This window comes from Octopus sinensis, linkage group LG23 (genome assembly GCF_006345805.1).
Source record: "Octopus sinensis linkage group LG23, ASM634580v1, whole genome shotgun sequence".
Classification (NCBI taxonomy): Eukaryota; Metazoa; Mollusca; class Cephalopoda; order Octopoda; family Octopodidae; genus Octopus; species Octopus sinensis.
Window position 1 is genome coordinate 19127792 of NC_043019.1, and position 26326 is coordinate 19154117.

The 26326-nt window shown below is 39.3% G+C and overlaps 1 protein-coding gene across 2 annotated transcripts in view; it reads left to right on the forward strand.

Moving 5' to 3' along the window:
- Positions 1-21760, forward strand: part of LOC115223430 — a 54412-nt gene extending 32652 nt beyond the window's left edge. For both annotated transcript variants that reach the window (XM_036512430.1, XM_036512431.1), the window contains 8 exons: positions 3-156; positions 480-666; positions 5789-5874; positions 8024-8143; positions 15524-16144; positions 18397-18519; positions 19288-19470; positions 20944-21760. In XM_036512430.1, coding sequence (XP_036368323.1) covers positions 3-156; positions 480-666; positions 5789-5874; positions 8024-8143; positions 15524-16144; positions 18397-18519; positions 19288-19470; positions 20944-21395 — 1926 coding nt within the window. In that variant the 3' untranslated portion in view covers positions 21396-21760. The remainder of the gene's footprint in view (positions 1-2; positions 157-479; positions 667-5788; positions 5875-8023; positions 8144-15523; positions 16145-18396; positions 18520-19287; positions 19471-20943) is intronic.
- The last annotated feature ends 4566 nt before the right edge of the window (positions 21761-26326 follow it).

Sequence of the window (26326 nt, forward strand, 5' to 3'; positions counted from 1 at the left end):
AGACATGTGATGAAACCTGTTGCAAACTGCCTGTAACACTCATGTTTGTGGGCTGCTGTGGCAGCCAGACTGACGAGCCAACTGAGATCCACATTGAGCAGCAGCACAACTGTGATGAAGTCTTTTGCGTCTACCAACAGTGTCACTATATTAAAGGTAAGTTATAGCTGAGCCATTCACAAACACATTGTATTTGTATGTGTGTATACATATATAACTACACAGGCACATGCATGTATATGTGCACACATACGTATACATGTATATATGTGTATATTTGTATGTGATGCTGGCTAAACTGGATTGCAGAGTTCTAGAACTCTCCTCCCTCTCGGTTATTTGTCACGTCCCTCCCTCGCCGTCGCACTATATCTTGGTGTGCAGTTCCTGGAGTAAACTTTATGTCCCATCTACCCGACCTCCTTTATTTTACAATTCTCCACCCGTCACCAATCTGTTTCTCCGTTTCTGTTGCTCAGATATATTTACATTCGTGTCACACCACGAACGTGATTTCCCATTCATACTCTACGTTTACCTCAACGGCCTGCTGCACATGAAATTAAACACATGCTGTGAGTACAAGCATTTGCCCGGATATCGATTTGGAGGGAGACGTGGCCAGTTGATACTTGTCGATGTCAAAGGGACATCAAGCTGTACACTGTGAGTGTTAATGAGTTTTCTCTTTCATTTGTATAATTGTTTTTCGCATTTTAGTCAATGGATCGTGGCTTTGCGAGGGAATTACGTTTTCATTATATTGAACCCAGCACTAACTTCAGTTTGATATTTATTGATCCCTACTTACTGAATGGCTAAGTCATCTTCTTTGATGTAAAGCACACAACCCCTGGCAGTATTTTCCACACTAATACACAAACACACACATACAGCGATATATATATATATGTGTGTGCATGTATATTATGTATTTCTTTACTACCCACAAGGGGCTAAACACAGAGGGGACAAACAAGGACAGACAAATGGATTAAGTCGATTACATCGACCCCAGTGCGTAACTGGTACTTAATTTATCGACCCCGAAAGGATGAAAGGATGACAGGCAAAGTCGACCTCGGCGGAATTTGAACTCAGAACATAACGGCAGACGAAATACGGCTACGCATTTCGCCCGGCGTGCTAACGTTTCTGCCAGTTCACCGCCTGTATATTATATTATATACTAGCAGTATCGCCCGGCGTTGCTCGGGTTTGTAAGGGAAATAACTATATAGGCATTTTTAGAGAGTTATAGCCAAAAAATAGCAAAAAAATGCATTAAAAATGGAAACAAAATTATGGTAATTTTTTTTTTAAATCGTTGACTCATCGTAGACATTTTTAGAGAGTTACTTCCCTTATATAATAGCGAAAAAATGCATTAAAATGGAAAAAATGATGGTAAATTATTTTTTAAATCGTAGACTCATTGTAGACGCGTGCTAATACCCAGAAGGGCTCGATATGAATCACGACTATAAGATACCCGGTTTTGGTTAAGCTGCACCGCAAAATGTGGGAGTAGTTAGGAATCTAAATCGTGGGAGACAGACACACAACCTTACTTTTATATATAAAGATTTGTGCAACAACTAAAACATTCGGTTGGGCAAATTGTTTGCAGAGGAAACCTGCCCTGTGTGGCGGTAATTGCCGTTTTTGTGGATCTGTTTCAGCTTTTTTAGCGATTTCTGTTTTGGTGTCTTCAAGCCATGAAGTCATTGTTCTAAAAGAACGCTGGTCTCCTTGACAACGCATTACAACGTTGGTTTCCTTACACTCCCTTCCCCACAGCTTTACGAGGGAGGGAAGAAGGGGGAGAAGCAACACAGGTGCAGGTGTGAGCATGGACGCCAACTCCGCCGCCAATTAAAAAAATATGTGTTAAAATGGAAAAAAATGATGTTAAATTATTTTTAAAATCGTAGACTCATCGTAGACGCGCACTAATACCCAGACGGGCTCGATATGAATCACGACTATAAGATACCCGAATTTGGTTAAACTGCACCGCAAAATGTGGGAGTAGTTAGGAATCTAAATCGAAGGGGACAGACACTCACACAACTACAGTTTTATATATATAGACTAGCAGTATCACCCGGCGTTGCTTGGGTTTTGTAAGGGAAATAACTATATAAGCATTTTTAGAGTTATAGTCAAAAAATAGCAAAAAAATGCATTAAAAATGGGAAAAAAATTATGGTAAATTTTTTTTAAATCGTTGACTCATCGTAGACATTTTTAGAGAGTTACTTCCCTTATATAATAGCGAAAAAATGCATTAAAATGGAAAAAATGATGGTAAATTATTTTTTAAATCGTAGACTCATCGTAAACGCGCGCTAATACCCAGAAGGGCTCGATATGAATCACAACTATAAGATACCCGGTTTTGGTTAAACTGCACCGCAAAATGTGGGAGTAGTTAGAAATCTAAATCGTAGGAGACAGACACACAACTTCACTTTTATATATATAGATATGTGTGCGTGCGTGTGTGTGTGTGTGTGTGTGTATGTGTGTCTGAATCTTAAACATCAACATTGTCGTCATTGAACGGCTCTAAAGCCCACTGGTTCTCCCACTGGTTCACTTGATCTCCAGTAAATCTGGCCCCGTGGGACCAATACTGGTGTCAATGAATGGAGAGAGAGAGAGAGAGAGAGGGGGGTTCAAGGTGTTGCCTTTGAGATGTCAGGGATGAAAGCAATAGAGTAGTAGTTGCCTGGATCAGGGGAGACCCTGAGAAGTGCTTCTAAATGTCAGGGTATATCCCTACAGATGGGAGCAAGTTGTAGGACACAATGTTGTAATGAAAGAGACATTGTTAAGGTTAGTGGCCCTTGTTTGTTTGAAGCGACTGGAGATGTTTCCCCATGTTTGGTGTTTGTATGCAGAGTAAGGAGCTGGATGCAGTGGAATGGCATAGATTTGGTGGGAATTGGGTGAATTAGATGGGGGTGGGTAAGGGAGCAAAATAATCAGCTGTAATTTGGGCGATGAAGGTGCTTGCTGGCCGTGTGATGCAGGAAAGCATCACACTGAACAGTGGTTTTACAAGTGTTCTGCTGACCGTTGAACACTGTCCAGTTTTAGGGAGCAGCTGGAATTTGGCCTACCGCATTTTTTTCCCCAAAAAGCTCAAAATAGCTAGTGTGTACTATATACGAGGTTAAAAATGAAAAATATTTTCTAAGCAATGTCCGAGTCTCTATTTTCTGTCTGGCAATATTTATTCAGACACATTTTGTGATGTCGGGCACAAAAATACCTTAAGCTAAGCCTGAAAGCAATGAAGTCATAAAAGAATCATCCTTAACTTGCAGTAAGCAACATTTATTAAAATAAAAGTATTCAGAACACAGAATAACATGTAACAAAAACAATTAGCAAACATATTTACATTCCCATATAACAGTTAAGAACATCACCATTATTGTATTGCGCATGCACTGAAGTGTTTGTTTGACTAGGTGCTGCTGGCTTAATTACGCATGAATTGTGCTTAATAGTTTAGTGGTAAATAGTTCATCCTGCTGTTTGTATTGGCAGTTTGCATCATTACCATGGCAAACAATAGATAATTAAATACCAGTATTAAATGTTTGAACTACTGTGGGTCTTTACTAGGGTTTTTTATAAGCAGGACTTAAACCTGTACATTAATCTCCAATAAAACATTTTATACATTACATGCCCATAAAATGCCAGCTATGTTTAAACTTGAAGTTATATCATATGCTGAAGGACGTTACCGTATACAAACCAAGGCCGTTATATAGACCTCCTTGACTCAAGTTAGAGAAGGGGTGCGTATTATACACAAGGTTTAGGTTTTTCAGAGGTACAGCCCCCTAAAAATCCCCTGCGTATTATACTCAAGGGCAGACTATACTCGAGGATTTATGGTAATTATTTAAAAAGAAAAAGAGTAACACAATTAGATAGAGCGAAAAACAGGCTTTAAAATCTATATATATAAAACTGTAGTTGTGTGAGTGTCTGTCCCCTTCGATTTAGATTCCTAACTCCTCCCACATTTTGCGGTGCAGTTTAACCAAATTCGGGTATCTTATAGTCGTGATTCATATCGAGCCCGTCTGGCTATTAGCGCGCGTCTACGATGAGTCTACGATTTTAAAAATAATTTAACATCATTTTTTATTCCATTTTAATGCATAATTTTTCGTGTGTTGATGGCGGCGGAGTTGGCGTCCACGCTCAAACACCTGCACCTGTGTTTGCTTCTCCCCCTTCTTCCCTCCCTCGTGAAGCTGTGGGGAAGGAAGTGTAAGGAAATCAACGTCGTAATGCATTGTCAAGGAGACCAGCGTCCTTTTAGAACAATGACTTCATGGCTTGAAGACACCAAAACAGAAATGGCTAAGAAAGCCCGAATTGGCATCTATAAGGGAAGTAACTCTCTAAAAATGCTTATATAGTTATTTCCCTTACAAACCCGAGCAACGCCGGGCGATACTGCTAGTATATATATAAAGTCAAAGTAAGTTAATGAAAAATAACTTGAAAATACATCATTTAAAACCAAAATTTAAAATTCTGCAAGAACTTTCTTGACAACCTAATAAATTATAGTTGTGGCCAGTGACATGTAAAAGGTACTCACTACACTCTTGGAGTGGTTGGCATTTGGAAAGGCATCCAGCCATAGAAACGAAGCAAAATCAGACTGGATCCTGGTACAGCTCTCCAGCTTACCAGTTCCAGTTACACTGGAAAATGGATGCTAAATGATGATGATGTAGTCAGTTACACGATCAGTAAATGCTCAGTTGTCATTCAAAGTGTTTTAGAATAATAATATTGTTTTAACTAGCAGTATCGCCTGGCGTTGCTCAGGTTTGTTTCAACTTTTACAATTGGAATTTTTGAAAAGTAAAAATTTTGCATTATGCAGCTTGTTATTCTCTTTAAGTGAACATTTTTTTGGTTGAAATACACCGAAAAATGGTGACACAGCAGTCAAAAAATCGTAAAAAATAGGGATTTTCATAGAAAAAAAAGCACCTTTTTTATGTAAATAATTTTTGGTGTTAACATGGTCCGATTTGAATTTTTTTCTTCTACGGAAGGAAGAGCAAGCCTTCTTCTATCATACTCTCAATTTTGGTCAACTTGTGCCGCAGGGTCTCGGAGGAGATAGTGTTAGTTGAAGCCTACCAAACCTGCCACTCACAGACAACTTCAGCTTTATATATAGAGAGATAATAATATTTACACACACGTTTGTTTCTACATTCACATTTCTATGCTAGCATGGGTTAGACATATATATTACTGAAGCATAGCTTTCCATCTAGATACCCTTCCTGTTGCTAACCCTTACTTGTTTTTCAATCAAGGGATCTCTTGGATGATGCATTGATAGAAGTGACAGTAACAACACTGCTTGTAGGTTGTGAGAGAAATGGGTTGTTAAACACACATAGAAACCTGTTGTGTGTGTGTGTGTGTGTGTGGCTTTGTTTTGACATCATACAAGTCTTCCATGAAAAAATGTCCAGCTCTTGAGAAATGTTACCTTGCTTGGAAATAGGTGAGGGTTGGTGACAGGAAGGGTATCTGGCCCTGAAAAATCAGCCCCAACAATTTCCATCGGATCTAGATAAGCATGGAAAAGTGGACATTAAAATGATGATGATGAGAACAATGATATATGTGTGTGTGTGTGTGTGTGTGTGTGTGTATTGGCTGAGTAACCTTACACCTTAACTTTTCACCTGCCCTGACTGTAACCTTTGTCTGCTGTCATTTTCAGCTGTGAAGAATCCTTTACTAAGTTTCAGGAAGAAACCAGCGAATCAACAATAGGGGTTGGAGATATTAAGATGGAGGAGGAAATAGGTACGTACCTTTGCAAGAGTTCTTTTATTTCATTGGAATAATTGTTGTTGTTTAGTCATGTCAGCCCTAACAAGTAGTGCAAGGACCAAAAGTATTCATTTCCATCTTATTTTCAGGTATAATGCATCTAAGACTGCATTTTCAAATAGGTTCTATTTTAAAGGTGATTCGAAACAAGTTTAGTTGCTATTTTTAACACACTGAGCAATGACATAGAAGCATACAGTCTCCACTAGTGTTGATGAAGTTGTTATTTGTGGTGTATGCTGTTGGTATTGTTATCCATGTCTTTGATGCTAGCTGATCAAATGTCCTCTCCATAACTCACATGATCCTATGGTCCATCTGTTGTCAGAGGATTTTGTTAGTTTCTTTGCTTTTCTCCACTTTCCGTGATCACTGGAGATCTTTGAATGAAACCAGTGGGTCCTTATTTCCCTTCTAGTTACTGTTCTTAGGGGTTTAGTTAACAGCAACACAACTGTTGTTTGAAGCCTTTGTTAGTGAACCATTCCACACAGGTTTCCTCCAGGCAACAGCCAAGGCACTTAAGAATGAATTATCTTGGCTATGGATCCAATGTCACCTTGGTGACAAGATACGAACCCTTGTTCTCCCTAGTTGTTTTCTGATATGATTTCGATTCCATTAATGAAGATCTCATGAAACAGTGATTGACGAAATATTGAGCAAGATAATTGTGATAAATATTGCTTGATTTCTTTTGAAGATGTTCACCTGGTGGTTGTGGCAGTATCAGTAACAGGGGGTGGAGGGTTCACTGTGTGTGTGTGTGTGTGAATTTAATGATGAAGCAGATGGAGTCAGTTGTAGGCATCTGATATGAGGTTGTCAAGGAGACAGGCTTTCTTGTCCAGGGTCATAGGAAGAGTTGAACTGATGTATGATACTTCCAGTAAGCAGTGGAGTGTCCCTAGATTAGGGTTCCTATATATACCTCTATAAACATCTATATGTAGATTTATATATAGATGGAATGGGAAAATATCATAGTCTTGGAAACGAAATGCTATGAAAAGATGTGTTGCAGTCCATGTATTAAAAATCAAAAGAAATTGTTGAAAAGACTTGACCATAAAACTTACCTGTTAAAAGAAGGAAAATGAATTGGTTTTGTCATGTGACATGACTCTCTGATGTCTTCAAATGAATTTGGTAATGCGGGGACAAAGTGCTGGGAAAAGAGGTATTGGAAAATTATGAAGGGAGAAGGGTTGAGTAATAGCAAGGAATGAATGAGGAAGACGGTGAGAAAATCTGAGGTCAGCCGAAGATTGGAAAATGTTTGAGGGGGTGGGGAGGTTGTGTCCTCATTAAGGTACAGATTTTGATTCCTTTGTTGCAATTAATGTTGAAAATAAAGGAAGAATTGAGTAAAATAACTGTTGAACATTTTGAACATAAATTAACCCGAGACTTTGATGGAAGGAATTTATGTGGATGACTTTAAACAGGAAGTTTTTATTATAGACCCAGGAAAAGTGGTTTCAGGTGGGTTGGTATCAATGACATGGTGCAGTATTGATGAATGTGAGTCATTGATTCTTCAGATGGCAGCACTGTCACATCTATCAATTCATTTATCTGCTTTTCATGTAATACTGTATAGGATAGCATAGCATTGTGTAATGTGGTAGATGGGTGATATTGCAAGAATAGAAATATGGTGTTGTGTGAAATCCCAAACCCTTAAACCCTTCTTTCCTTGTTCTTCACTATTTTCCTTCTCAATCTTCTACCGCTCCACCAATATTCCTTCTCTGATCATCCACATCTGTTCTTCATTAGGCCTCTCCTGTCCCACATCAGTTTTGTCATAATTCTCCAATCCCTACCTGACCCCTTCCTCACTAAGTCCCTCTTCTTTCCTGCTCCAGTTCTCCATCACTATCACCCTTAAACAATTTACACACAAGTTCACCCAATATTTTCATACCAGATACTCTCTACTATTCATAAAGTAGACCCTCTTTAGAACTTCTCAGCCCTCTTCTATTTCCCCAACTGTCTTCCCCCTCCTCCTATCCCCATGCCACCAATCTCATTGATCCCTGCCTCCCATTGCTAATGTGCCGACCAACAGTCAGATGTCCATACTCGCATTTACTACAAGTCTTTCTTTCTACAGTCATTGATGTACCCCGCAATGAAGTTGCTGAAATCTGTGTCCCAGCAGAAGAAAATACGAAAATGTCAATGCTAATTGACCTGGAAGGCCAAAAGGCAAAAGTCAAAGCTGTTGAAGGAGGTATCTACCAAATTATCAAATTATATGTTCTTATTATAAATGTGTGCGTGTGTGTGTGTATAGATATATAATTGTTAAGGGACACCACTACAAGTTGGAAATAGAGGAGTAAAATCAAAAGCAGAACAAAGATAATGGTTTATACTTTTATAATTTATTTTAATATCTCCGCTTTAAAAACCTTTTTTAAGAATAAAAGACACTGATCTCTAATCTTCATGGAAAATGAATGATAAACGCAGATTGGTTGTGTAATATAAGGAAATTCGCATATCATAACTGTTGTTTGTTGTTGGGAGTGGGATATATCTTATTAAGCCTCTTTAATCCACAGATTTCCAATATTCCACTCTGTGGCTTTGGATGTTGACTATAATGTTTTGGTTATGACATCTTGCCAGATGCTTTTTAACAGAACTGTTTGTATGGATGTATTCTTTAACATGGAAATATGTTCCATGACATTCCTTACATATTGTTAGTATGACTTGTAAGTTTACAAACAAACAAGCACATTGTTGATAGGACAGTTGGTCAGTTGTGTGGTGTGGGTGTTCATTCTTTGACAAGGATTTTCTTAGGGGAAGATTCAGAGAACAGCAGCTGAATATTAAAAACCATCAATAAGGGTCACCTGGTGGACTGTACCAGGGGATCGAAAGTGTGATAGCTGTAAAAATCATGAAGTGACACTTAGAGTCTGGACATTGGTGGGGAGCTTGTTCCTGGGCTGGTATCTGGTCTGTATTTATTTTGTTTTTCTTGATAAAATGTGTTTTGAAACAAAAATGATGAAACAGGCAATGAAAGGGTAACCTTCTGTCTTTTATTTTACTTTCAACTCTATTTCTGATGATTTTGCAGCTTTGATTAAAAAAAAGTGGGTGTATATATATATATATATATATTTGTGTGTGTGTGCATATACACACACACACACATACACGGATTGCTGTTTGGGTTCAACATTACCATTGATGTTCTCAGTTCTCTTAGCCATAGCTAAAGAGTAACTTTATGCTAAATAAAGAGAGGATCTCTCAAAATTTTGCTATCGACACTAATAAGTGCAGTGTAAATAATGTATGTAAACACACGGAACGCACAACGCCACCTATGGTCGCACAGGGAACTAAATTGGCTGCCAGAGGAATTTCAACTTCCCTCCTTATATTCATCCAGTTGTCAGAAAGTTGAGGGTGTACTTCTTTGTGTGTGTGTGTGTATTGGGTTGTCTGATAAATTTGTTTCTTTCTTTTTTTCCATTTATTTCAATCCTTATTTTTCATCAACAGTTTTAACAAATCAGTCAGCCATACATTCTCCTTCATTGTTCCCAAATTCTTGCTAACATTCCACTAATTTGTCAGTGCCTTGAAATCACTGGGTGTTGATTCAAAGAATTGAGCCATGTTTTCAGCTCTGCATCATGGTTGAACACTTTGCAGAGTGTTCAATGAGGAGAATACAGTGTGTGCTGTAGAACTTTCCAGCTGAGCTCTTGGATAGCATTTTTGGTTAGATTAGTGATGTGGGAGCAAGCATTGTCGTGTTGAAGAGTCATGTCAAGGTGCTGGTCGGGTCATTTCAGTTGAATCACCTCATTAAGCACACAGTCAATGCTGAACATAAAGCTCTGCATTGACTGTGTGGTTGTTTTCAAGCATTTCATTGGGGATCAGCCCTGCCCAGGTCCCACCAAATGCAGATCATTGTCTTGCATGGATGCAGCTCTGGGGCTTGGCTTGTTTGTCAGGACTCAACTATTCTTTCCTCTGCTTCGTATTGACATAAAGACACCATTTTCCATTGCCAGTGATGATACAGTAAAGACATCACTGTTTGTGTCCACGAGTAGCCTGGAGTCAAGCAAGCAAACTGGCACCACTAGAAAAGCACTGGAGTTTGTCTCATCCATTCAGAGTGTGTTGCACCCATGCACTGAGATTTTGGACCTTTCCCACTGAATGAGGGGTGACAGTATCATGAGAGCATCCCATTTGTTGGACCAGTTTCCCTCACGGATTAGTGTGGATCCTCTTGAATGAATTTGTTCAATTGTTCCTCATTGAAGCGTCTGGAACACAGAGAGTCTGTGAGGTTGAATTTCCTCTCCTTGAAGTAGGGAAACCATTTCTGTGAAGTTCTTTGAGGAATAGCTCCTTTTCCATACACCGTACAAATGTCTTGAGTGGCTTTGGCGGCTTTGGAACCTTCAATCAAAGCAAAGACCAGCAGGAGTTTAAAATGCTCAATTTTTTCTAATTGGCATTCCATTGTCAATGTCTGAAAAAAGGTGAAATTTATTTAAATTTCAAAAACGATAAATGGAAATTGTTAGAAGAAGAATAGAGATACAGAAAGAAAAAAAAGACATTGATCACTGTGATACAAATATTTTTCCCATTAATTCAAATAAAATTGGTGACAAAAAAGAATTTTTCTGACAACCCAATATATATACATATATATATATACAACCCAATATGTATACATATATATACATATATATATAAAGTCACTAACTACCAGTCTATGTTGCGGGGTACATTCTTTGCCTGGGAAGGTTTTGGCATTTATATATATATATAACCTACCAGCCACCTAGTCACCTACTGATCGGGCCGACATACCAGCCAAATTGACTACATCCTTGCCAGGAAAAGGGAAAGATGGCTGCTTATAAATGCCAAAACCTTCCCAGGTGAAGAATGTACCCCGCAACATAGACTGGTAGTTAGTGACTTTAGGATCAGGACTAAGAGGACGACCAGAAGACGACCAACATGGAGAAGAAGGATCTGGAAGCTTAAAGATCCTGCGAATGGACAGAGATTTAGGGACATATTACTTGAAGCCTTTGACAAAGTAGAAGGGAATAGAGCTTCACATGGGGTAGAAGACAACTGGATGTTTCTAAGGGACAACCTGCTGAGAGCCACTGACCAGATCTGTGGCTGGTGCAAAGTCCCCTCTCGACCCAAAATAACGTGGTGGTGGAACAATGTTGTAGACAGGGCTATTAGAGAAAAGAGACAAGCTTGGAAGGACTGGGCAAAGTTCAAAGAGCTCTTACCTCTGCTGGTGACAAAAGGCCTCTCGCTCAGAGTAAAAGGCAGACTGTATGACACGTGTGTATGAACAGCCATGCTACATGGCAGTGAAACATGGGCTGTGATCGCTGAGGAAATGCGTAAGCTCGCAAGAAATGAAGCCAGTATGCTCCGATGGATGTGTAATGTCAGTGTTCATACTCGACAGAGTGTAAGTACCTTGAGAGAAAAGCTGGACCTAAGAAGCATCAGTTGTGGTGTGCAAGAGAGGCGTTTGCGCTGGTATGGTCATGTGGCAAGAATGGATGAAGATAGTTGTGTGAAAAAGTGCCACACCCTAGTGGTTGAGGGAACCTGTGGAAGAGGCAGACCCTGGAAAACCTGGGACGAAGTGGTGAAGCATGACCTTCGAACTTTAGGTCTCACCGAGGAAATGACTAGAGACTGAGACCTTTGGAAGTATGCTGTGCGCGAGAAGACCCGGCAGGACAAGTGAGACCATAACCCGTGGCCTCTACATGGGATGTAGCCAGTCCACTTATGCATAACTTTCCTTCTTGGGACACAAAACTCTACTTGTGAAGACCTGTTGAGGCAAGTGAAAATCGAAATCGATCAACATCAATTGAAATTGCAGCTATGATACCAGTGCCGGTGGTACATAAGAGAACCATCCAAACGTGGCCGTTGCCATCGCTGCCCCTACTGGCCTCATGCCGGTGGCACGTAAAGAGCACCATCCAATCGTGGCCGTTTGCCAGCCTCGTCTGGCACCTGTGCTGGTGGCATGTAAAAAGCACCCACTACACTCACGGAGTGGTTGGCGTTAGGAAGGGCATCCAGCCGTAGAAACATTGCCAGATCAGACTGGGCCTGGTGCAGCCTTCTGGCTTCCCAGACCCCAGTTGAACCGTCCAACCCATGCTAGCATGGAAAGCGGACACTAAACGATGATGATGATGATGATGATACATATATATATATAATGTATGTATAGGTGCAGGAGTGGGTGTGTTATTGCTTCCCAACCACATGGCCCTGGGTTCAGTCCCACTGCATGGCACCTTGGGCAAGTGTCTTCTACTATAGCCTTGGGCCGACCAAAACCTTATGAGTGAGTTTGGCCGACGGAAACTGAAAGAAACCATTCATAAAAATATATATATATATATATATATATATATATATATATATATATATACACACATACATATATACTTAATTCTTTTACTTGTTTCAATCATTTGACTGTGGCCATGCTGGAGCACCACCTTTAGTCGAAGAAATCGATCCCAAGACTTATTCTTTGCAAACCTAGTACTTATTCTATTAATCTCTTTTGCCAAACCACTAAGTTACAGGGATGTAAACACACCAACATCGGTTGTCAAGCTATGATGGAGGGGGGGAACACAAACACAAATAACAAACACACAGATACATATATATATATAAAACTGAGAATGTGTGTGTGTGTGTCTGTCTGTCTGTGTGTTTCCCTAAAACTTGAGAACTACACAACCAATTTCATTCAAATTTTACACATGCATTACTTAGGGTCCATGTAGTTTCATGGGCAAAAAAAAATGTTCAACTTCTTGCCTTGGGCGAGCCTATAGCAATATCATATCTTCTCCACTATTTCAGTATTACGTGTTAAAAGCGAACAAAAAACATTTCTCTATTTTATGTCAGATACTTTCACTTTAACAATAAAAATTAGAGATAATAATAACAATTGTAGTAAGTAATAATTAAAATCAAACTAAAGTATAATATAATAATTAAAAGTAAAAATAGCAATTGGTATAAAATTGCATCAATGACTTGAACTTGAATAAGTGGTTTCACATGAATGGGAACAAATTAAAAATAAAATTAGCGTGCAGAAATGGAATAGTCCAGATGGAGCTCTGCACATACCCTTTACCATGGCTTTTACATTAGATTATTTGCTAATTAGCTAGCATTAAGTATCTATATGAAGTTTGGCTGTATGTGATGTCTGTTTTCTCGAACAGCCGCTTTTACTGAGTACTGCTGTTGGTTTATTTCATATACATAAAGGACTATAGTTTCAACTGCGTACTGCTTTTTGATTCACTGTAAGGTTTGTTGTTATTATTATTACTCTTTAACTATTGTTATCACATTTGTTGGTTCCTTGTAAGAGAAGCGTTGTTGTGTTGCATTTGTTAAATAATTGTAAACTGTAACCCCCGCCACTTTGGGATAAGGAGCTTTGGTTATTGTTTAAAAATTGAATTGTGTCCCTGTTTGGGGAAATTGACAATATTTTCACTGTTTACACGGAAGCATTTTTGTTAGAATCCCTTTGATAGAAGAAAGTCCAAAAATGAATTTTGCTGCAGCCGTCAGCGGGCGCGAACTCATTAAAATTAAAATGGAAGAAATACAAACCTATTTCAGATTGATCACCAACAAAGGCAGTGAATCTAGGATAACACCACCAAACGAAATAAAAAATTAAATTAAAGAAAAGACTATTGTCTATAAAGTATACAATGTAGAGAAAAAACAAAAAAAGATTTGAACACCTGGAGGAAAGCACCATCGAAAAGTTTCTTGGTGCGACTATGAAAGATATCAAGTATCTAACCAGGGGTGGTAAATTCGCCACAATAGAAGCAAGGTTCGAGTCAACGGAGCGTGCAAGGGAGTACTCGACTCGAATCTTGCAAAGTGGAAATATTTTATTTTTAATTTTTATCTGGGACATCCTACGTCCCAGATAAAAATTTAAAATGTCCCCCCAGAAGTAGAGGTAGGCTGGATTGTAGCCACACTTCTATACAAGAGGGAGGACAAGATACAATTGATTGAAATTGCAAGAGACGGGCCTACAATTCCAGTCTGTTATATATTTTGAGTATTGTTATCACTAGCGATATCAAGATATAACTTTGTATTTTGTATTTTATGTGTAGATGTATATAGATAGATGTACACATATATACATGCACTAGCACTATGACCCGGCAACGCCGGGTCATAATGCTAGTATATATGTATATATATATACATTTTGTCTGTCTGTCTGTCTATCTATCTATATAAATATATATACATTATTATATGAAGGGCTATTACTATAAGTCATGCTTCACGCTGTAATGGGATTCTAAAGTAGTCGGACTTAGGGTCATCCCGTTCCAGCATGAGATGTTATTTATCGTAACAGCCCTTGATATAATGTATTTTATATTTAAGGAAAAAAATTATATACTTTGTATAAATTTTTCTCTCAAATGGTTTTCCACGCTGTTCGCTTGATAAATCTTGTATAGATTTTATCTTTTTATTTTATATGTGTGTGTGTGTGTGTGCATTCCTACCAAGCCCTGTACATACATCTATATATATAAAACTGTAGTTGTGTGAGTGTCTGTCCCCTTCGATTTAGATTCCTAACTACTCCCACATTTTGCGGTGCAGTTTAACCAAATTCGGGTATCTTATAGTCGTGATTCATATCGAGCCCGTCTGAGTATTAGCGCGTGTCTACGATGAGTCTACGATTTTAAAAATAATTTAACATCATTTTTTATTCCATTTTAATGCATAATTTTTCGTGTGTCGATGGCGGCGGAGTTGGCGTCCATGGTCACACCTGCACCTGTTTGCTTCTCCCCCTTCTTCCCTCCCTCGTGAAGCTGTGGGGAAGGGAGTGTAAGGAAATCAACGTCGTAAAGCGTTGTCAAGGAGACCAGCGTTCTTTTAGAACAATGACTTCATGGCTTGAAGACACCAAAACAGAAATGGCTAAGAAAGCCCGAATTGGCATCTATAAGGGAAGTAACTCTCAAAAAATGATTATATAGTTATTTCCCTTACAAACCCGAGCAACGCCGGGTGATACTGCTAGTCTTTATATATAAAAGTAAGGTTGTGTGTCTGTCTCCTACGATTTAGATTCCTAACTACTCCCACATTTTGCGGTGCAGTTTAACCAAAACCGGGTATCTTATAGTCGTGATTCATATCGAGCCCTTCTGGGTATTAGCACACGTCTACAATGAGTCTACGATTTTAAAAATAATTTACCATCATTTTTTTCCATTTTAATGCATTTTTTCGCTATTATATAAGGGAAGTAACTCTCTAAAAATGTCTACGATGAGTCAACGATTTAAAAAAAAATTTACCATAATTTTTTTTCCATTTTTAATGCATTTTTTTGCCCTTTTTTGGCTATAACTCTCTAAAAATGCTTATATAGTTATTTCCCTTAGAAACCCGAGCAACGCCGGGCGATACTGCTAGTATTACTATAAACTATAATCTAATTGTGCTCAATCTTCTTCAGATACCTTTGAAATCTATGATTCAGAAGCCACCTCTTCAGCCACTGCCAGCTCCGTGTTGTTGAGCAGCCCCACGTGCCAGTGCCACGAGGTTGCAGTGCAAGACAACAGAGAAGCTGAAGAGAAGTGTGTTTGTACCAATTACCACTCCACTGGTGCCACAACCGAAGCAACGGAGAGCTCGCATTCGCCATGCTCGGCCGAATCCCCTGTCGACGAATGTGTATGCGAGAAGGAAACCTCAAACACGTCATGCGTCTGCTCACAACACTCCGACCACCACCGTCACCACCACCACCACCACCACCACCACCACTCCTGTCATTGTTTGCATCACGACTCCTCCTTCTCCTCCAATGCTCCTCCCAGTGTTCGTATTGGTGGAGGTGGCCACAGCAGTGGTTCTGGTCATGAGTCTGTTGGAAGTAATATTGCAGGTGGTGCAGTGAGCACAGGTGGGAAGGCTACTGTTGCGACCAATGAGGAGAGCAATTCTGAAGAGGATAACGAAGTTACTGCTGATGGTGGCAACGTGAAAGATGATGACATTGTTGTTGAACGGGTAGAAGAGAAGGATTTCGATGGTGACGATGAAGACAATGCCTCTGCCGCTGACGATGTCCGTGAGTCCTTCTCAGTTTTTCTTTCATTTTGTTGTCTCTTTCCTTTCTGCATTCAGTTTGTCGCATCACCTCCTATTTTTGAATGTATTTCTACCTTAGTCTGTTGCCTGTCCCCCACTTTGGTACTTTCAGTTCGTTATATTGATGGCAGTGGTTTGGTACTTCTTCTATCAACCTTTGGAGGAGGAATGGCAATATGGAGCTGGAATGAAATGCTGCTATGTCCATGTTTCCATTGCATTTCACACCAATTTCACCACTCCTGCTGTTTACCAAATCTTTCCTTAAAAGCCATTGGCCAAACAGTGGCTACAGTAGATGGGAAGATACTTGCCTAAAGTACTATGATTGCAAAGGGGATTCACAGTAGTAAAATAATGGTCCATGAAAAAAATTACTCCAAGTGTGTTTATTGCGAGAAAATTCTTGGTTTCTTTCTCTAACATTCTACACAATTCAACCTCCAAAGTAAATTTGTGAAAAACAAAATAGGAATTTTGAAAGAAATATCTCTAAAACTATTTTTTAAACATTGAATGTCTCTGGGGGTCCACCAGAATACAACAGTAATCAAAGGGGTCCATAGATAAAAGAATAGTTGAGAACCTCCGCTCTTGAAGCTTACCAACTGCTTTGGACTTTAATGTTGTTCTTGTTCAAACTGAAACAATAAATAGCCTGTCCAAGACGGTTATCCAATGTGCTCTTTCATTTTAAGGGTATGATACAATTTGAAGGAGATTTAGCTGCTATTTCCTTGTTTTTATTTGCTGGGTCTGGAGGAAGGGCTATGCCCCTAACCTTAAGTAGACACTCATAGATCAATGAGATCCTGTTAATGTTCTGTGTAAATTATTGCAGCAGGAAGACCTGAGCAACAAGGAGATTCCAAAGAGCCAGTGCTCTGGGGAGGAAGGATCTGACACTATGGTTAGTGTAGGGGGTGGGGTGGAAACAACAAGGTTGAAAAGAAGGGAGAGGTGAGTGGTTTGGGTGCCAGTCAGTCTAGTAGCTCTTCTTTGGATGTAGTCCAGAATGTTTGTGTGTGTGATAGGGGAGCATGCCTGATAGGGGAGCAATATTTCATTAGGGACCTCAGTTGGATTTTATAAAGTGTCAGTAATTGTTGAAAGCTGAAATATTTGTGGGCAATGAAGAGAGTGGACATGATACCAGTAGTAATTGGCATGTTTGGAAGTACTCAAATACAAACGTGGCTCAACGAGATTGCAAAGACTGTAAAGGTAGAACATCTACAAAAATCAGTTTTGAATTTCAAGAATTCTTGACAGGGTTTATGAAGCATGACCAGTAAACAAGTGTCCCCTTAGTCTCCTGGCTGTGGACAGCTGACACTTTCCATCTTCTAATAATAGTTATTTTGATCAAACTTTTCTGTCAAACTTTACTGATAAACTCTGTCAGAATCCTTGAAAAGGTTTTGTGAACCATTTTGGCTTGTACAAACATAGGTTGATGGGCCCTGGTCCCCTCATTCCCTCACCAGCCAATAATACAATACAAACCCTTACTCTTACGTAATCGATCCCTGATGCTATATTACAATCCACACACCACACAATAGAAGTGAGATATTGTAAAGGGGTTACTTTGGGGTTACTTTGCAGGCCCTAAAGAGACAAAGGACAATTTTAGTTGTGATGGATGTAGAGAATGGAATTAGGGGTAACATGGATTAGGGATTGGAGTATTTCATTAAACTATGGTAAAAGGGCTGACAATGATGACGGTGGCAGCAACGAAGGTAATAATGTTGGTGAGTGAGAGGATAATAACTATAACGATGATGAATGCAATGGTGTTGATGATGATGGTGAAAGACATTGTGTGCAAATGAGGAATGGTTAAATACGTACTGGATAGATAGATTTGAACTTGTTGCCGAATGAAAAGAAAACCCCATAAAACTAGAAAATGGAGCTGCTTGTATCTTGGCTGGTTGGTCTAACACTCAACCCTTTATAACAGCTTCTGATCCCTTAGATCCTTGGGTGCCTTTAACAGTCATGTATATAATAACCTCCTTTGGAGGTTCTGGCCAAAAGGATCGGCAAACATCATGGACTCTGTTCTTTTCACTGAATCTTAAAAAGAAAATTCTGGAAAGTTTTCCTCTTTCTGTTTTTAATCCTCCTATTTTCTTCTTTCTTGATCTTTCTTTCTACCTGGGTAATATTCAAATGTGCATACAAACCGATCCCTGCTATCATTGCAAACAACGCTACCATTAGAATCCGAGTCACAGCATGATATCAGTGAAACTGAGCAAGGAGGACAACAGCAATCTCCACAACTGGTACTTTACTATCAGAACTCCAATGAAAACAATTCATTGAGAAGAACTTCACCTCAAGGTAAGGCAGATTTATTATTATTATTATTGTTTTTTCAAGGCGGTGAGCTGGCAGAAATGTTAGCACACCATGTGAAATGCTTAGCAGTATTTCATCTGTCTTTACGATCTGAGTTCAAATTCCACCGAGGTCAACTTTGCCTTTCATCCTTTCGGGGTCGATAAATTAAGTACCAGTTACATACTGGGGTCGATCTAATCGACAGGCCTTCTCCCTCAAGATTTCAGGCCTTGTGTCTAGAATAGAAAAGATTATTATTGTTTCTTTTTTTTGTCTCAACAATGGAACTTACAAGCAGGGTGTGGTTGTTCCATTTAAGAATCGAATTAGACTGTGACAACTAAATCAATCCACACCTCCATGGAAGCTGGGCATAAAATGATGATGATGATTGTTTTAAGGTTTAGGAGACCCTGCCAATTACTTACCTTTCTTCACTCTCAGATGAACAGAAAATGGTGGAACTTTTTTTATTCTGTCTATCAGCTAAATTCATCAAACTGTCTCCAAAACTTGTCTCATGGGTCAGTTGTAGCTGATGCCACAGACTGGGACCACCAGTGGGTCCCAGGATTCTAGACCTTATTCCTTGTTTTAAGTATCATCATCATGATAACAAGGAGGTGGAGAGGGATGAAGAAGAAGTGGAGGAGGGGGGAGAAATATTGATGTTAATGTTGATGACAATGGTGAGAGAATGAAAATGTGGTGGTAGATTTGATGATGATGATGATGGTGGTACAGGTAACTTTCTTTTGTCTCTTTAAGATTCTGTTTCTCAGGTGTTATATCTCGACACAAATTTGCTGAGCATGAAACTAGAGCAGCTTCAACAACAGCAGCAGGAAGGTCTACAACAAGTAGAAGAAGAAGATCAACCAAAACGACAGGAGGATCAGAGTCATGAAAAAGGAAACAAGAGAGATCTGTTGAAAGCAGACTCTATCCAAGGTAATTGACTAAGGTGGTGGTCGTGTTAGTGTTGGCAGTAACAACAATGTGGTTATTGTTGTTGTGTAGCCCAGGTCAGTCCTATGATATGTTGGGAGGTGACCAAATGACCTACAGATCCTTCTTGCCCGATATGCCTCTTCCTTGTTCGCCGCCAATACTCTTGTCTCTAATAAGCCCTGATGAATCGTATGTGATGCAGGGTGGCGGCTGGAACTTATTCTACTCGCTCCACCCTCCAGTCTCTTTCTGTTTGCTCGTAGATTCTGGTGCGTGACAGTTTCTTTCCCTCTGCATCAAGTATTTCAGCTATCAAGCATCCTCCCACTGATGATGTTTGAGTAACTTGATGGCTTGGTTGATAAACATCCTCCCACTGATGTTTCTCTTTATCCGTCTGCTTTGTGTTGCTGATTTCTATCTGTTCACAGTCTCTCTCTGTCTGGATAACATTGTGTGCCTATCCATTTAATACTGTTTTCATCCAATTGATGTCTACAACCTGGGTTTATCCAGTCAATATCTATGCTTTGTGTCCCTTCAGCTGGCACCCACATACTGCGTCTGTCTATCCAGTCAATATAAGGCAGCATGCCAGGCAAAATGCTTAGCGACATTTTGTCCATCTTTGCATTCTGAGTTCTAATTCTGTCAAGGTTGACTTTGCCTGTCATTCTTTTGGGGTCTATGAAATAAGTACCAGCTGAACCAGCTGAGATTGATGTAATTGGCTTGGCCTCCTCCCCTCAAACTGCTGGCCTTGTACCAAAATTGGAAACCAATATTTATACAGTGTGCCTTTCTTCTGAAGATCTTCATAGTCTCATTGTGTAATCTAACTCTATCATGGCATTGGTTAACTTCATCAAAACAGCATTTAGAATTATCTTATATAAAATGACTAACTGCTAGAATAATGTTGAGAAAATTTATAAAAATATTTAAAACTCATGTTTATTTTCATCCAGTTCTTATTTTAGATTGTGTACATGATTATATCGCATTTTGGTTCATTAGAAAACCAGTTCTTATCAGTGTGTGTCCAGAGTAAGTCCCTTATTGAGATAAGTTATTACGTAACTACTTTCCATTTTGACTACTTATAAGAGCTGTCTTTATTTGGACCATTTGCATGACTGGTCCTCCTCACACGGAGCACCTTATATAAGCAGTGTTTATCACAACCTAAGTTTGTAGACCACCTACGAAACCACTTCATATTTGAACAAACCTAAATGAACAATCCCTTATTAGAGAATCTATACAACTAGTTCCTGATTTCAATCTGTCCTGATTTCGTTCACCGACTTCCAAGACCAGTTCCTGTTCCCACTAATTACATAGTTAGTTATAGATTTGCTTAGCCTATTATAAATCAATCACAGTTCAGCCCAGTCTGCTAGAACTGTGGTGGAATCTTGTCAAGTAGGAAAGGCCTCAATGAAACTCATTGAATTCCTTTTTGATTTACAGACACAGACGAGCTGCCTGAAATAATGGAGCCAGTGCCAGATGATGTTGAAGAAGAAGAAGATAAGAACACAAGCCACACCAACAGCAGTAATAATAACAACAGTGATGGTGATGACAATGTGAATGCCACAACAAACAATCACACCAACAACAACGACCACAATAACAACAATACTGGAAGCACAGCATTAGATCTGGTGCACAAATCAACACAGGTGATGCTGTTGGATGAAGAATGTAGTGTAGCAAAGGCAGAGACGGGTGCATGCACTTCTGAAAGGGGCACACAGGTTAGTGTGAAGGAGATGCAAAAGCAACAGATGGGCAAGAGCAAGAACGAAGAAGACACGGTGTCCCTCATCACGAAATTTGAGAACTCAGTACTTTGGAAAAATAGCAATTTTGTTCTTCCAGAATCTGCACTGAAGAAACAGAAGACAGTACCATCATAGGTTTGGGGACACATCAACAAGATCACAGTCAGACAACCAGGCCATCACCCTGTGGCAAGTAGACCAATTACTCTGGATAATAATCTCTTCAATAAAAAGATTAAACAACAATGATGATGATGATGATGATGATGATGGAGACAATGATTGCAGAAACAAAAATGACATTGGTAATATCAAGAAGAAAGAGTAATAGAGGAAGAGTTAAACTCATTTCCTTTTCTACCTGCTCCACACTCTTACAGTTTAGACTTTTCCTTCTTCTCTTTGAGTTTTAAACAGAGAAGAAAAGAAAAGGTAAGAGAAGAATTGGAGAGACAGGATGAATAATCTTCTGGTCTAGTTGCAAATAAACGTCAATGTTTGTATTATTCTCTCTCTTTGCCCTTTGTTTTGCCATCTCTTGTCTTTTTTTTTCCTAATTTCTGTCTCTTTGTCTTTTTATTTATTCTTCATTGTGTGTCCTGGATTCCAGCCATCAATTTCACAGAGACATCGAAACATGCATTAGTATCAGGTCCTTCCTCTTAAGACTGTAAGGTGTGATTTGAGGGTAATTTAGCTGTTATTTCTATCAGGTTGAGAGATGCTAATAATACTCTTTCACTGTCTTGGGTTCCCTGTCGTGCTTCAGAAGAAGACCCATCAAGCCACATAAAATCACAGTCATGGCAGATACTGGTGTCACACAAATGGCACCTGTGCCAGTGGAGTGTTGGTATTAGGAAGAGCATCCAGCCATAGAAAACCATGCCAAATCAGACTGGAGTCTGGTGCAAGCCTTCCAGCTAGCCAGCGCTGGTCAAACTGTCCAGTCCATGCCAGCATGGTCAACGGATGCTAAATGAAGATGATGATGATATCACCTTTAACTTTTTCCTGTTTTATCTGTGTTGATCCTTGTTTTCTGAGGTCTTCAAAGGACATTGGAATTGGATGCAGTCCCCATCCTCACTGTAAATGTTTCTTGCTTAGTCAATAAGTTTCTGACAATGGTTGAGTTATATCCTGTCTCCACAGTGAAGATCTTTCACTCATTGTAACTCCAGTTCACCTGGATGTAATATAAATAAATCTTTATAGATTTTGATGATGAGAATCCAGTTGTTTGATCAGATGAACAACCAGCTCATTGCAATCCACTGACATTTATGATCCAGAGCTTTAAATTACAGTTCCAATTCATCTGATGACTTTTGTCACAGGTTCTATTCACTCAGTTGACTCGGGGCCATGGTAAAAGGTGTCCAAGACCCCTTAATTGCGAAGTAGACAATCCTTCAGACTGCAAACACTGTTCACAGACAGTGGTAGCATTATGTGTCTTGCTATACTTAGTCCATTTTCTCCAAAGGGGTAATGGAAAACAAAACAAAAAAAAAAAAACCCAAGTCAATGAGAATCTAGTCTTATTTAGGGAGATAGAAATTCCCATGTCTCATCATGAAAAGACCAATAAATATAAATGAAGAATCTTTGGACAATCTGGTTCAGATTCCCACCGACACAGAACTTTATGAAGCAGTAAGATCATTGCTCTTTAACAAAACACCTGCTGAAATAAGTGCTTATGGTGATAAAATACTTATTAGCAGGAGGCACCATTCCTGAAGAATTCAAGGTTGCTCCAATCATTCATTTTGTACAAGAACAGAGGGGGGAGACTGTCCTGTGACAAAGAAATATGTTGTCAATTGCCATCAAAATCTGAATTCACCATCTTACCACTGACAATCTCTGAACAGAGCCAATGTAGTTTTTGTAGCCAGCCGATTGCAACTGGGGGTGCTATCTTGATAGCTGGGGGTGCTGAACAGGGGTACGGACAAAAGCTTCTACCTAAAGTGTGAAAGTGGACAAAAACCCCATGCTTATATTTTTCGGTTGCTTTTTCATTTTTTTTTTCCCATTTGTTGGCGCCTAACCTGCTCAAAACTTCTGATATATTTCGTTTTACCTGTTACAATCTTTAAACTGAGGCCATGCTGGGGCATCACCTCAAAGAATTTTTAGTTGAATGTATCAACTCCAATATTTTAAAAATGATTTTCAACAAGCTCATAGTTAAGCCTAAAAGATCTTTCTACATGCTAGGGATGACAAGCCAAATCTTTAAACATTATTTTTATATAATTTCAAATAAACATCGACCACGAGGCTGACAGTGGGTCTTCTCAACAATTCAATGATTTCGAGGTGTAGGTTGCATTTTTTGGAATCATGCTGTAACATTCCATTAGCTTTGAGTCTTTCTCTGATGTGTACTGGAATAAATTCATAAAAAGACCACAAAGCTATACTCTTTACTCTTTTACTTGTTTCAGTCATTTGACTGCAGCCATGCTGGAGCACCGCCTTTAGTCGAGCAAATCAACCCCGGGACTTATTCTTTGTAAGCCCAGTACTTATTCTATCGGTCTCTTTGGCCGAGCCGCTAAGTGACGGGGACATAAACACACCAGCATCGGTTGTCAAGCAATGCTAGGGGGACAAACACAGACACAAATATACACACACATACATATATATATATACATATATCCAACAGGCTTCTTTCAGTTTCCGTCTACCAAATCCACTCACAAGGCTTTGGTCGGCCCGGGGCTATAGCAGAAGACACTTGCCCAAGATGCCACACAGTGGGACTGAACTCGGAACCATGTGGTTGGTAAGCAAGCTACTTACCACACAGCCACTCCTGCAACTGCATATCATCATTCGAATAAAGATCCTGAAAAGCTTCATTTTTGTTTCCTCGAAAAGGCAATTTATTTGCACAAAGAAAATGAACAATATCAACAATGGAACTGATATAATAACGGTTTTTGTTCAACTGATCATTTTGCAAGATTGAAGACACGGATGTTGTTATGGATAAACGCTGTTCGCGTTCCTTCCATGTTACCATAGCTTGGATAAGGGATGCAGAGTTTGCGGGCTAATTTAAACCTTTGTTTTTTTTTTCTTTTGAATGATGCCAATTAGAATATCCATTTTTAATAAAACAATTACCAGCTTGAGCAGAAGAATTAAAGTGCCGAGAAGCAAAACAAGACAAGGCTTTTCTTTGAAAGAGAAATACTCTAACCATAATAAACGACCAATTTGACCAGCTTGACGAGAAGTCACGTCTCTGATTTCCATAAATTTTTGGATCAAACTTTGCTAGAACTGGCTGCACTGGTTGGCAGTCGACCCGTCCTAGATCATCCAATGAGGGTGTCAAAGACTTTGCAAGACCTCCCTTGGGCTGCGAAACTTCGTTTGCAATTCTCTTCTGCTTAGCTGAATCAGATTGGAAATTCAGCAATGATTGCTTCAGTTTTCTTTTTTGGTTGTGATTCATTATTAATTCGCAATTAATTTTTAGGTAGAATATCGTAGTAAGAATAACAATTTATGTATTTTTAAATTAAACTCGAAAGAGATTTCAGTTCAAGCAATTTTTTTTTTCAATTTCTTCAAAGTTATGCTTTTTTAGTTAAACACAAAATAATTTCAGTATAAACTTTGTTCAAAGGGTGAGAAAAATTATTCAGTGAAAGTTCTCACCTGAAAAATACTTTCTGAATGCATATTTTGGGAAATTTCAAAAATTTTCTTTCCTTTTTCGCGAATAATAATTCTCTCTGATTAGTAGAAATAAAATGACTTTTTAATGTCCGTCTCTGTTCATAGATATACGTCTGTAGGGATGCATTTACTTCTGTAAATCTCTAACTACAGCAACAATTCTTCACATACTGTTCAACAGCAACAAGAACAATCACCACCAAGAGCACCACAACAACAACAATAACAACAACTGACCCAGCATTATCCACTCCTTAATTCAATCCACAGTTGATGACCAGGTCAGCAGCCAATTCTGCCACGACAAACACTTTGGGGACCAGCTCTAATTCACCCACATTTTCATATCACTAAAGAAATTCAATTTATTGAATCTTTAGCGACTTCAGAGATTGCTTATATGACAATGTATTATTTCAAAAGTGGATAAAACAAATTCTCATACTGGGGTGTAGGGGCTGGGCGTAGCTGAGCACCCCATAGTCCCCCTGTAGCTATGTGCCTGTATCAGCGATGTAGTCATTGCAGTAAGACACATCCACACAAGCTCTTGACTAAGTGTATCATTGGTAGTTTGTGGAGAATCGTTGCTAGCAAGTATTAGGGGTAATGGAACTACATCTGTACTATTTTCTGTAATACATGGTGTGAGACAGGGTTGTATGTTAGCACCTACCGTTTCCAGTAAGTTTTTTGTTGCCCTTTAAACCCCATCAACCTGGAATTGTTTAATCTTCACAGATTATATGCAAAAACCAAAGTCAAGTTTCTGTGAACAACTATTCACAGATGATTGTGGATTAATTGTACCAATTAAGTTCAGCATGCAAGCATCATCATCATCATCATCATCGTTTAATGTCCGCTTTCCATGCTAGCATGGGTTGGACGATTTTGACTGAGGGCTGGCGAACCAGATGGCTGCACCAGGCTCCAATCTTGATCTGGCAATGTTTCTACAGCTGGATTCCCTTCCAAACACCAACCACTCCGAGAGTGTAGCGGGTGCTTTTTACGTGTCACCGGCACATGGGGGGGGGCAGTCAGGCGGTACTGGCAACGACCTCGCTCGAATCCTGTCAATCAATTCTTAAAAGCCTGCAACAAGTTTGGGCTTACTCTCATCACTGTGTCAACCGGTTGCAGGGCATGCACAACATGTACTACCTGGAATAAAAGTGAGACTGAGCTGAAAAATGGAGACAATTTTGAATGTCTTGGAAATACATTGTCCTCAAATGCCTACCTTGATGCTGAAGGGTCACCATATATTGGCAGATGTGTAGAACTTGTGAAAAACTGTAGCTAAGAGTGTAGCACAGCCCAGGTATTCACAGATATACCAGAATTAAAGCTTG